Source organism: Drosophila kikkawai, chromosome 3L (assembly GCF_030179895.1).
Source record: "Drosophila kikkawai strain 14028-0561.14 chromosome 3L, DkikHiC1v2, whole genome shotgun sequence".
Classification (NCBI taxonomy): Eukaryota; Metazoa; Arthropoda; class Insecta; order Diptera; family Drosophilidae; genus Drosophila; species Drosophila kikkawai.
This window is the reverse complement of record NC_091730.1, coordinates 23,871,350-23,884,747: the sequence shown is the minus strand read 5'-3', so window position 1 is coordinate 23,884,747 and position 13,398 is coordinate 23,871,350. Positions and strand designations below refer to the sequence as shown.

Below are 13,398 nucleotides of genomic sequence, written 5' to 3'. Positions count from 1 at the left end.
GTGTGCCTTTTTTTAAGCGCGCTATCGAAAGGGTAAAACGGAGTTTTAAAGCAGTGAGAGAGAAAGAGAGATGCAAATAGTTTCGAACGGCTGTTCGTGAGCGGCGTTTTAAAAGGATGAAATCGAAATACTAGAAAATTGCATTTAGTATTTCCAGAGCGGTTACAAAATTTAATGAAACAGTTGTTCTCGAGATTTTGCCTCTCGTTCTGTATTAATTATTTAAAAGGTTTAAAAAAGAATTAAAATTAATCAATTAAATATATTACCGGTTCTTATACAAAAATACCGAAACTATTTTTTTGGTATTTTCTAGGCGCATGCTGCAGGTTTCGACGCCGGCAGCGACGCCGGCGTCTGTTTACAGCGCATCGTTTTGTTTTTTTGTTTTTTGTTCGGTTCAGATCGCTCTGAAGCTTATATGTATATGGTGGATCTGGTTTAACTGGACGCATTCGCCGACCGTCGACGTTCCAGATCATTGCACGCTCCCGTCAAAAGCGATCCACCTCGCCGGAACAGGAGAACAACAAACAAACAGCATCGACATGCTACCGCCCCCGCATCAGGACGCCTGCAATCCCGGCTTCTGCGACTGCCCCTTTCCCAACTCCATCGAGGTCACTAGCCACAAGGGCCACATTCCCGACCTGGTCAGGTGTCGCTGCGGCGAGGATGTGCCGGGTAACGTTAATCCCTGGAAGTGGCAGGCGGCAGAGGACTCGGATGCCATAGTGACGGATAGGGACATTATTTTCCATCCCACCTACAGTCAGGGAACGGCGATTGTGAGGGGGGAACGCGCACTGAAGCCGGGCATGGTGCACTTCTGGGAAATGCGCGTCATCACGGCTCTAGCCGGCACAGATGTGGTGAGTGCGTGGGTCGGGTTATCAACCCGGGAGAGGCAGCGGCCTGGCAACTAGTTGGGATGCATGGATGGCTGATCGACGAGATGAATGTCAGGCAAAGTCGCACCTGAAAGTGGAACAACACTGCTGTGGGGCATCTGGTGTGCTCGATTCCATTGGAAACGATTTAATTGTACGCTTCATTGTGGGGATTACAGATTACAATGCGGCGATAAGATAAGCGACGCTGCCGAAGGAGGGGGAGGAATCTTCCCAGACAGCCCAACTAGCTAGCTGATAAGCCTGCAAAAGTTCAATGCAAACAATGTGTGCTCTTAACAATCTGCTTCCCTGTTTTTCCTCTTCTAGATGTTCGGCATCGGCACTGAGAGCGTTAATCTAGGGCAGTTCAAGTTTCACTTCGTCTCGGCCCTTGGCACGAATGCCCAATCCTGGGGCTTCTCGTACTCGGGCAAGGTCCAGCACTGCGGGGAGCAGCTGCCCTACGGCCAGAAGTTCTCCCAGGGCTGCCTGATTGGTGTGTCCTTGGACCGGTCACGTGGCCACCTGGAGTTCTACCTAAACCGGAGGGCGTTAGGTGTGGCCTACACGAATGTGCCCACGGATCCAGATGTCAACATATATCCCATGGTCTGCTCCACGGCGGCCAAGTCTGTGATAAGACTGATTAACTGTACGTCCCAGCCGGTGACTCTTCAGCTCCGCTCCTTCCAAGCCCTGTCCAAGCAGCCGCACAAGCTCGCTGAACTACAGCAGATGCCGGGACTCAAGAGCATTCTGCAATCCTACTGGTTCTTAGCCCCGCCCGTGCGCTACTCCCGGAGATCGCAGGAAACCGATTTGGACTTGGGTGACGAGGCTGTCCTGTCCAGCTCCAAGTTAAGGCTGGGCCGCAAGCAGAAGTACCGCGGTGAGTTCAGTGGAGCATAATCTCCTTCCATCTGTTACAAACTCTGCGATTTCCTTTCGTAGAAACCGACGAGGCAAGCTTAGACGAGGAAGACTTGTACGCCAATGCCCACAAGATCGCGTTGCGGCGCAGCGACAGTGGCGACGAGGAACACGCCTCTTCCCTCCATGAGATGTGCGACGAGTACTTTCACTACCTTCTTTAGAATGTAGAACTAAATATTTTAAAACATGTTAGGTATGCATTTAATTAAAGAGTCATTATTAACATATGTACATATGTATATGGGCAATTCTCTGATGTCGATGCGGTATTTGTAGGTATTCAAACTGAAAAGAATATGTGCCAAGGCTATAATTGAATTTTATAAAATTTGAAACCTTAAGCTTTTGTTTAGCACTAAACTTGGTGCTAAGATCGATTTTATTCGTTGTTCGTTTTCTAGATAACTAGCACAATGTAATGCATTCGAACGCGAGCGACCAGAAGTTGAAGTACTATACGTAATGAAAGAATTTAGTGCAATCAATTGCAATGTATTGTGCATAGATTGATCTTAATAATGTATTTGGGTTGACTTAAAAATAAAAAGGTTTTTTTTTCAATTGAATTTTAATCCCTATCACACGTGAATTTGTTTTTTTTTTTTAATGTTTTTTAAACTTTTAAAGTAAATTATTTTCTTTTGACTCTTACAATCTTCGAGCCATTCTGGAAAGAAAAATTCAAAGCGCAATGCCTCAGTTTTATAAGTTATTATTGAATCAAACATGCCCTTTTTATACCTTTGCAGTCAGAAGTTTGCAGACATTTCCGACTCTTTAATATATATTTATTCTTGATCAGCATCAATAGCCGAGTCGATCTAGCCATCTGCCGGTTTCTTCAAACTAATCCCTCAGTTTTGAAGCTATCTTAATGAAACTTTGTATAAAGTCTTTTGAATACTCTCACTGCTATACACGTCGGAACGGGCCGGATCGAACGACTATATCATATAGCTCTCATAGAAATGCTCGACAAATTTTTATATAAACAAGAAAGGAAGCTAACTTCGGCACGCCGAAGTTTGTATACCCTTGCAGATTGGTTTTGATGTTTATATTATAGATTTAAATGCTGAAACACACACAAAACAGAGTTTCATTACATTTTACCTATACTTATTATGTTTACAGTTTGACAGTTAGAGTTTTACATTCCCAGCTTTACATTTTCTCTACATTTACCGATCGTTTATATGGCAGCTATACGATATACATAGTTGTCCCATTTTCATAAAATTGTTACCAAAATTCTGAAATAATAAAAAAAGCTTATATCTAAAAGTAGATAAGAATATGTTGAAAAACAACGAAGTTATAATTTTTTTCCTATTCATTTGCCGATCGTTCCTATGGCAGCTATAAGATATAGTCGTCCGATTTTCATAAAATTTTTACCAAAATTCTGAAATAATATAAAATGGCTATATCTCAAAAATGATTGAAAAACAGCAATGAAATATTGAAAAACAGCAAAGTTATAATTTTTTTTCTAAAAATTTATCGAACATTTGTATGGGAGCTATATGATATAGTCGTCCGATCCGACCCGTTCCGACATATATAGCAGTGAGAGTATATAGAAGACTATATGCAAAGTTTCATTCAGATAGCTTTAAAACTGAGGGACTAGTTTGCGTAGAAACGGACAGACGGACGGACGGACAGACGGACAGACGGACGGACAGACGGACAGACGGACATGGCTAGATCGACTCGGCTGTTGATGCTGATCAAGAATATATATACTTTATAGGGTCGGAAACGTCTTCTTCACTGCGTTGCAAACTTCTGACTGAAATTATAATACCCTGCAAGGGTATAAAAATTATAACTTAGTTGTTTTTTAACATATTGTCATAATTTATGAAATATAGAATTTTGGTTTTCATTTTATGAAAATCGGAGAACTATATCTTATAGCTGCCATATCCGGAAATTAATAGAAAAAACATTATAACTTCGTTGTTTTTCTACGTATTTTCATCTACTCTGAGATATGAGCTTTTATTATTATTTCAGAATTTTGGTTTTTAATTTTATGAAAATCGGATAACTATATCATATAGCTGCCATAGAAACGATCGGTGCATGTAGAGAATATGTAAAACAGTAACTGTCAGAACGTTAAATAAAATAAGTATAGTTAAATGTAATAAAACTTAATATTACTTCGTTTTTTTCCTTCCCCTCTTGTTTATGTTGTTTTCTATCAAAATAACACAAAATCGCATTTAGAATATGCAAAATTTCTTTGAATTTAATCAATTAGAACATTTCTTAATGTAACAATGTTGATACAAAACATTTTTGAAAACTTGTATATTTTTGGTCGCGGTTGTTCTTCCTAGAGAATTACCCATATATTTTTTGAAAAGGGAAAGAAAGTGGCTTTATCTATAATTCCATTTGTATTTGTTTGCTGATCTTTCCCATAATTAGAGCCTGCGATAAGCATGTCGATGCTACGCTACTGAGAGTCAGTCATCAAAAGATCGTCGCGATTGGCAGTTTATAAGAGCAGCGAAATTTTCAAATAATCTGATTCATAATGAATTCCCGACTTTGCAACTGTCGCTTTCCCAGCTCCATCGAGGTTGCCCATTACAGGGGACGCATCCCCGATTTGGTAAGCTGTCGCTGTGGGGAGGATGCCGCAGGCAGTGTAAATCCATGGGAGTGGTGCGTCGAAGATAATACAAATGTCATAGTGATCGATGAAAGGGACATTATCTTCCATCCGCGGCGCAGCAATGGCACAGCTATTGCAAGAGGATCGCGGCCACTGAAAGCCGGAATGGTCCATTGTTGGGAGACGCTCGTTATGACGCCACTAGTCGGCACAGACGTGGTGAGTTAGCGGATCGCACACGACACAATTCAATAGATAAGAACTCTGATTTATATTTCCCTATCTCCAGATGGTTGGCATCGGAACGGATAAGGTCAATCTGGGGGAATTCATCTCAAAATTTACCTCCGCTCTGGGCGGCAACAGCGACTCTTGGGGTTACTCCTACTCCGGGAAAATTCAGCACGGCGGGAAAATGTCAACCTATGGTCGGAAGTTTGGACAGGGCTGCCTAATTGGTGTTTACTTGGATCGGGCTCGTGGCCACCTGGAGTTCTACCTGAACAGAAGGTCGTTAGGGGTGGCCTACACGAATGTGCCTACGAATGCAGATGTTAACATATATCCCATGGTTAGTTCTACGGCTTTTAGGACGGGAATACGACTAGTCAATAGCATGTCCCTGGACGATACGCTGCTACTAAGATCCTTTCAAGTAGCTGCCAAGCAGCCGGAAGTCCGAGCTGAACTCCGGAAAGTACCAGGATTAATGGGAATCTTACGATCCACTTGGTTAGCGACCATGTTTCAGGACTCTACGTACGCTTATGCTTAGTATGTTAGGTAGGGTGGAAGACCAAACCCTCCTGATTTCAGTTGTAGGTGCCTCGTTGAGGAATCCCAGGAATCTTGAACCTTCCTATATTCTGCTACATTACAGCTCCAAGAGTGTGCTGCTCTGATGAGCATCTCTTCTCAAAAAATTCTTTTACATACATACATATAGTACATAAAATGTTTCGATTTTTTTAAGCCGTCATAGCCTTCATCTTCATCTTCTAAACCCAGATTCGGGTTTATTCATTTAGTTGTTCGTTAACCTGGATTTAGGTGTGTCATTTGTAGGTTTAGTATATGCATTTATTTTTAAAAGCATTTAATTTTAAATACAATTAATAGAGTAAATGGGTGAAAACGTGTTTGTGTTTCTAAATCATTCAAAAATGGAAACCTAAGAGGAACCTATTACTAGGACAGATTGATGGATAGCGATATCTGGATAGAGGGGTGGAAGGTGTTTAGTGAAATGCTTATACAATTAGCATTTCGGTAAGCATCTTCCCCGAGAGTAATGGTTGAACTTAAACTAAAAATCAATTGCCCAGGCCGCCATCGTTATCCGAGGAGACGGCGCGCTTGACGCCCAGCGGTAGGTAGTCCATATCGTCATCGTCGTCATCCGAGATGGTGTACTTCTTCTGCGACCGCTTGCGTCGCGTCTGCTTCTAGACGCCACGTTCGACGACGAGGACTGCGTGGGCGTGGCGGGGCCACTGGCCGAGACAGACTTTAACTAAATATTTGCATTTCAACTTGTTTCCTGACCTTTTTATTCAAACTTTAAAAAAAAACGCCCTTGAAATCACTTTTTGAACTCTGCCCCAACGCTAACTGAGTTTTTTCGAGAACACAGGAAACCGGAAATCCTAGTAGGTGAGATTCAAGTAGGTTTTCGAAAGCTGTCACCTTGCTGCCGGGGGTAGCCTAGTGGGTAGAGATGACAGCCAAACGGGTCTGGGAACCCCATGCGCCGCCGCTCCGGGTTCGAAACCCGGTATTTCAAAATGTCTCGGGAAGTTTTTATTTAAATTATTTACTTAATGCTGGGAGGTGAGGTTCAAGTAGATCTCTGAAAGCTCTCACATTGCCGCCGGGGTAGCCCAATGGGTAGAGACGACACCCTAACGGTGTTTGTTGAACCCCATGCGCCGCCGGTCCGGGTTCGAGTCCCGGTAGTAAGTAGCATGGTTGATAAAAAAATAGGATATTTAAGTTAGGTAGGGGACATACATATAAATAATAACAGATGATCAACACAACAAATAGGTTGAGGGAATATAATATCGGACGTAGGGAACAAGTGACAACAACTGTATCATAGGATTTTAAGTAATTAGGATTAGGTAGCGAAACATCGCATGGAAAAAATAGAATAGAAATGAAGCCAAGGGAAAATCACCTTTTACAAAAAAAAATTAATTCTTTTATAATTATTTTTTTTGAAGTTGTAAATAATTAGGATTAAATGCATGAAAAATAAATGCGGTGTGTGGCGTCTGTCTGTCCAGGCCGAATAAGAGGGTGTTTGGTTAAGCAATTGTTTATGTAAAGTTGAATTGGATCGCATTGGGGATAAAGACAGACGCCCTCGCATAGATCAAGTCCCAACATTGACTGAACTGGGAACTGAAAAATGGAAAACGGGGGATGGGAGTTGTAAGGTACTTCGAAGGCTGGGGTGAAGCTCAGTCAGGCCAGGATCTCTTTACAGAAAATTCATAAAGATCTGTGACAAGGGTCTTCGACGAGCGGTGGGCTGACTTGAGAGGCAGAGTGGCAACCACCGGGATACTGAGTAAGAAAGGGCTTTATTTTGGTATTTGCAAAAGAGCGTTAGAGGTCGTTAGCGATGTCTGCATTTCTAGCAAACCAGGGTGCATTTGTGATTGTGCGCAGCGACCGGTTTTGGATCCTTTGCACTTTCATTACGTTAGAGTCGGACGCAGTACCCCATATCTGGATGCAATAGGTCATAGCAGGAACAACTATTGCTTTGTATAGCAGCACTTTGTTGCTGAGGCTCAGCTTGCTGGTGGACTTTAGCATCCAGTTTAGCTTTCTGAGTTTTCCACGGCATGCTGCTGCTATTTTGGTGGTGTGTTGCCTCCACGTGAGCCGCTTATCCAAGATCAATCCCAGGTATTGGGCCTGAGGAGATTGAGGAATTAGCGTGTCCTGAAATTTGACCCTAGGGAGGATTTTGTGTCTCAGGGAAAAATTGCAGTGTTGCGATTTATTTCCATTTATGGATATGTTCCACCTCTTCGTCCACTCGCTATATGTATCCAAAAAGCTTTGCGTTTTTCTAGAAGCCTCGATTCGACACGCTGAGTTTGCGATAAAGGCTGTGTCATCAGCATACGTTGCAAGAAGTATCCCCGGTTCTCTGGGATTGGGCAAGTCAGAGGTGTAAAGGGTATATAACACAGGACCCAAAACACTCCCTTGCGGTACTCCAGCTCGACTGCTTCTAATGGATGATCTTTCACCTCTCACATCAACCATAAATTTTCGCTCTAGCAGGTACGATTTCAGGAGATATTGAGCAGCTGGTAGGAGTGTTTTTAGCTTAAAAAGCAATCCATTGTGCCTCACTCTATCGAAGGCTTCCTTTACGTCAAGGAAGATAGCAGAGCTGTACTGACCGTTTTCAAAAGCATCTAAGATATGCTGCGTTACTCGATGACCCTGTTCTGGCGTTCCATGGTGATTCCGGAAGCCAAACTGGTGATCTGGAATGGCATCCTGAACACTTCTTACTGCCATCATTCTGCTAAGAAATATTCTCTCGAATATTTTAAAGAATGTTGGCAGCAAGCTTATTGGCCGGTAAGACGTAACAAGGTTCTCTGGTTTGCCTGGCTTAGGTAACATCGATATACTGCGCACTTCCATTGTGTGGGGAAGTGGTAAATACGTAACATGGAGTTGAACAGGAGCACAAGGAATAATATGCCCTTTTTGGGTAGAGCTTTGGCAACTCTATTATCGATTCCGTCAAATCCTGGTGCTTTATTAACGTGCAGTTTTTTAATTTGGAGACAAACTTCTTCCGGACTTACATGACGAATGGGCTCTACATCTGGGCAGGAAGTATTAAGAAATGCCAGTGTTGCTTCCACGTCCTCACTCCTAGCAAGATCAAACGGCTGAAATCGACCTTCTAGTTCGTCAGCAAAAGCCAGAGAAATATCTGCATCCGATCTGCACCAAGTGTTGTCAGCACGCTTTATAGGGATTCTGCGTGGGGGCTGCCGTTTAACTGACTTTGCTGCTTTCCAGAGGTTAAATCCATACGGTTTTGTGGGGTCTGCATTGCGTAGTAGATCTGAGAAGTAATCATTTTTCGTCTTATGCAGCAACTTCTTTAGATCGTTCTCAGCGCGACGATTGTCGGCCGGATTTTGCGACCGCATGAATCTGCGACGCAAGGCTCTTTTCGACCTCACCAAATCCAGGACCTCAGGTTTTAAAAGACCATGAGGTGGATCTGATAGGTTTATTGAACCTTGTCCACAGGTTGAAGATTCGGTAGCAATGTGAATGTTTCGCACAAAGATCTCAGTGGCATCATCAATGTCTTCAGGGGAGCTCTGGACCATGTTGAGGTTTACTAGCTGGTTAATTGCTGCCTGAAACCGTGGAATGTTCGCGTTTCGAGGGAGAGTTCGCGTTTTGGGAGACCTAGAGAGCAGCACTTCTTAGCTCAATTAACAAGGGGATGTCAGAACAAAGTTCCAAGCTCCCTGAGATGGATAGGAGCTCAGAGCGAATCCCCCCATATATGGCAAAATCAATTGCAGTAGGCGTACGCTGGCTGTACGGGTAGTGGGTAGGACCTCCGGTTGCAAGGACTTGAATGTGAGAGCTGAGGATATAGTTTGCTAATACTCTTCCACTGACAGAGGAATTTCGACAACCCCAAAGTCGATGGTGTGCATTCCAATCACCGGCAATTAGAAATTTGGGTCCTAGTTCCTCAAACAGTGTTATAAAGTCCTCATAGGTGCGCTGGAAGTTTGGAGGACAATAAATAGAGGCAATAGCAATTTCACCTTGATCCGTATTGACTTTGACTGCGACACATTGAGCACTTTGATGTTCCATTGTTAAAAATTGGTAGTGTTTGAGACAGGACTTTATGATGACTGCAGAGCCTCCACGGTGGCGATCGGCGGGATGGTTAGATAGGTGAACGTCATATCCGTGTAGTTTGTAATATGATCGAGAGCAACTGCTTGTGCAGTTCCTGGAGAAGTTTGTGGTAGGAGTCTAGAGACAAGACCCATCATCGACACCATCATTTGGAATAATTTGTCAAACTGGGCGACAAGGACCGAAATTCTTTCGTGTGGCAATGATTTTTTGTGTGTCCAAAAGCTTGACACCGGTGGCATTGAACAACATCATTCTTTTTGTAGGGGAGTTCAACATGAACCCGTTGCCGACAAAGCGTTTTAATATCATGGATTTCTTTGTTATTTGTCGCTGGTTCCAGTTCAACAAAAACTAAGTTAACGAACTTGGTTTTGTCGAAGCGGCTTCTGGGCCTGTTAACAAATCGAACCGTGTGACCAGCCGATGTAAGGCTTTCCTTTATGTTTTCATCCGGGACAGAATGATGGACACCACAGATGACAACTCGATAAGACCTTTCTTCTTTCAACTGCCAAGAATGGAAAGGCACTTTTTTAAGAGTCAGGGATTTTGTTATAGCTCTGTATGTATCAGAATCAGCAGCTAAGATGGAAACAGAGTTGTTGGAATGACATTTTAGGGAGTATTTGGTCGGGTCAACGATTTTGTCTGTGGATCTGATAAGCCCGTTCAGATTCTCACAGTTATCAACCACAATCGGAGGAGGTTTGTGAGTGGATAAATGTTCCTGACTCCCAGGCCGGCTGACATTGTTGTTGTTGCTTCCGGCATTGTTGGAAGAGCTGTTGGTAGGACTACTGCCGTTGTAAATAGTATTGCTACTGTTGGTGTTAACCTGCCTTAAGCCGGTTGAAGTACTAGCTATTGCTGGGTCTTCGGGGCTGACTGCTTGAGGACTTTCGATGTCTGTGTCCATGTCTGACAGTTCATCAAATTGGTTGGTAGAAATATTAGTTTTTGGGCTATTGGAATTTCTCCGAATTTTGGTGGCAGAGCTCGGTGATCCGGAGACGAGACGGCGTTTGTTATTCGCCGATCTAGGGGTCCACCAGTCTTCATCGTCGCCATTTATGACTGCTAGCTCTGGTTCTACATCAATGTTTGATATTGGTGCGGTGTTGACGGAGGTGGAGGCGGCAAATCGCCGGCTGAATTCGGCTAATGAGCAATTAAGTGCCTCACTCATTTGTCGTTGCTGCCGAGCCACGATCTCGCTGATGTTTAGATCTTCTTCAGTGTCCGAAAGATTAGACATTATGCACTGCTTTACTGACTTGTTGGATAAATAGGTCCTTTATCCGACCTCCAAAAAGAAGAGCGTAGCCAAGTGGATAAGACGCAAGCCCCGCAGTCGGGCGGCACCCAGAACAAATGCGACTGTCTTTTGGTTTCACTTGGTTTTCGCGATTGGAACAAACAACGGAAAGTAAGGGCACTGACACCACGACCTTAGAGGTCGGATTTGGAAAAGCAATAGCTTTTGCCACAGAGGTGGACTTGTCCATAGAGTCTTCACAATGAAGTTCGCAGCGAAGCACAAATGCGTTTTCACTTCACGAAAACATGAGAAATTTATTTATTTTTTTAATATTCCCTTTTCTTTTTTAACAGCCGAAAACACGCCCGATGCCTTTGACAGCTAACGCAAAGCCCTAAAAGGGGTAAATAGTTAGGAAAAAATGCTTCTAAAAAATAAGTATGCCAGTCATCATGAAAATATAATTAAGATATTTGGTATAGTTTTAAACTCTCTGCAAATCCATATCAGCTCAATATCAGCTTGAATATCTCAAAAAACCCTTTTAAATACATATAGTACATAAGTTAATAAAGTAAATAATGGGAAAACAAAATTCATAATACCCTTCATCATCATGAATCCTTGTCTGGACCGATAAATACCAATTTAGTTGTTCGTTAACCTGGATTTAAAAGCGTCATTTGTATGTTTAGTATATTTATTTATTTTTAAAAGCATTTAATTTTAAATACAATTAATAGAGTAAATGGGTGAAAACATGTTTGTGTTTTTAAATCATTGAAAAAGGGAAACCTAAGACCTATTACTAGGACAGATTGATGGATAGCAATAGCTGGATAGAGGGGTGGAAGGTGTTTAGTAAAATGCTTATACAATTAGCATTTCGGTAAGCATCTTCCCCGAGAGTAATGGTTGAAATTAAACTAAAAATCAATTGCCCAGGCCGCCATCGTTATCCGAGGAGACGACGCGCTTGACGCCCAGCGGTAGCTAGTCCATATCGTCATCGTCGTCATCCGAGATGGTGTACTTCTTCTGCGACCGCTTGCGTCGCGTCTGCTTCTAGACGCCACGTTCGACGACGAGGACTGCGTGGGCGTGGCGGGGCCACTGGCCGAGACAGACTTTAACTAAATATTTGCATTTCAACTTGTTTCCTGACCTTTTTATTCAAACTTTAAAAAAAAACGCCCTTGAAATCACTTTTTGAACTCTGCCCCAACGCTAACTGAGTTTTTTCGAGAACACAGGAAACCGGAAATCCTAGTAGGTGAGATTCAAGTAGGTTTTCGAAAGCTGTCACCTTGCTGCCGGGGGTAGCCTAGTGGGTAGAGATGACAGCCAAACGGGTCTGGGAACCCCATGCGCCGCCGCTCCGGGTTCGAAACCCGGTATTTCAAAATGTCTCGGGAAGTTTTTATTTAAATTATTTATTTAATGCTGGGAGGTGAGGTTCAAGTAGATCTCTGAAAGCTCTCACATTGCCGCCGGGGTAGCCCAATGGGTAGAGACGACACCCTAACGGTGTTTGTTGAACCCCATGCGCCGCCGGTCCGGGTTCGAGTCCCGGTAGTAAGTAGCATGGTTGATACAAAAATAGGTTATTTAAGTTTAAGTAGGAATACACATACATCATAACAGATGATCAACACAACAAATAGGTTGGAGGGAATATAATATCGGACGTAGGGAACAAGTGACAACAACTGTATCATAGGATTTTAAGTAATTAGGATTAGGTAGCGAAACATCGCATGGAAAAAATAGAATAGAAAATGAAGCCAAGGGAGGAAAATCACCTTTTACAAAAAAAAATTAATTCTTTTATAATTATTTTTTTTGAAGTTGTAAATAATTAGGATTAAGGGACAAATGCATGAAAAATAAATGCGGTGTGTGGCGTCTGTCTGTCCAGGCCGAATAAGAGGGTGTTTGGTTAAGCAATTGTTTATGTGAAGTTGAATCGGATCGCATTGGGGATAAAGACAGACGCCCTCGCATAGATCAAGTCCCAACATTGACCAGAAGGAACTGGGAACTGGAAAATGGAAAACGGGGGATGGGAGTTGTAAGGTACTTCGAAGGCTGGGGTGAAGCTCAGTCAGGCCAGGATCTCTTTACAGAAAATTTATAAAGATCTGTGACAAGGGTCTTCGACGAGCGGTGGGCTGACTTGAGAGGCAGAGTGGCAACCACCGGGATACTGAGTAAGAAAGGGCTTTATTTTGGTATTTGCAAAAGAGCGAAAGGGGTCAGCGGTAGCGCGTATTGGGTTTGGCTCACGGCACTCGATTATGGGGACCACTGCGCTGGTGTGTGTGTGTGATGAGAGAACGGGTGGGTGATGGCAAAATCAAGAACTATCGTAGGTATGTATGGCTTAAATCTAAGTAAATCTATTTATCTTAAATATACAGGGCTTATATTCTTATATATTAACTTATTTTTTTTACATAGTTCGTATTGGTTTTTTGTGGTTTTGTTTTCGGTTGCTTAATAGGCTGCCTGTGTTGTTCTTGTGTTGTTTTATGTAGGGGCTATTTGTGTTGTTGGCGTTTGGCTGGTTGGTGTCGGCTATTTGTGGGGAGTCTATTGACTCCTCACAGAGTGGTCAATAATCCGCCCAGAACAAGCTGTACACGGCCAAACTGGGACAGGGTGCCTTCTGCAATGGAAAGCCGATTCGGGTGAGCAACTGTAAGCATCTCAACGATGCCAATGTGGCGTATGAGGTTTGCCTA

General features: G+C 43.0%; 2 protein-coding genes across 2 annotated transcripts; both read left to right on the top strand.

Annotated features, from left to right (window-relative positions):
• Nucleotides 1–335: 335 nt before the first annotated feature.
• On the top strand, nt 336–2,057 carry LOC108083761 (SPRY domain-containing SOCS box protein 3-like). Its single transcript, XM_017179684.3, has 3 exons — nt 336–872; nt 1,221–1,782; nt 1,845–2,057. Exons 1-3 carry the CDS (start codon nt 549–551, stop codon nt 1,985–1,987), a joined length of 1,029 nt encoding a protein of 342 aa, XP_017035173.1. The 5' UTR covers nt 336–548; the 3' UTR covers nt 1,988–2,057.
• Nucleotides 1,879–5,578, top strand: LOC108083762 (SPRY domain-containing SOCS box protein 3). The gene is made up of 3 exons (XM_017179685.3): nt 1,879–2,019; nt 4,269–4,677; nt 4,748–5,578. Exons 2-3 carry the CDS (start codon nt 4,378–4,380, stop codon nt 5,231–5,233), a joined length of 786 nt encoding a protein of 261 aa, XP_017035174.1. The 5' UTR covers nt 1,879–2,019; nt 4,269–4,377; the 3' UTR covers nt 5,234–5,578.
• Nucleotides 5,579–13,398: the final 7,820 nt, after the last annotated feature.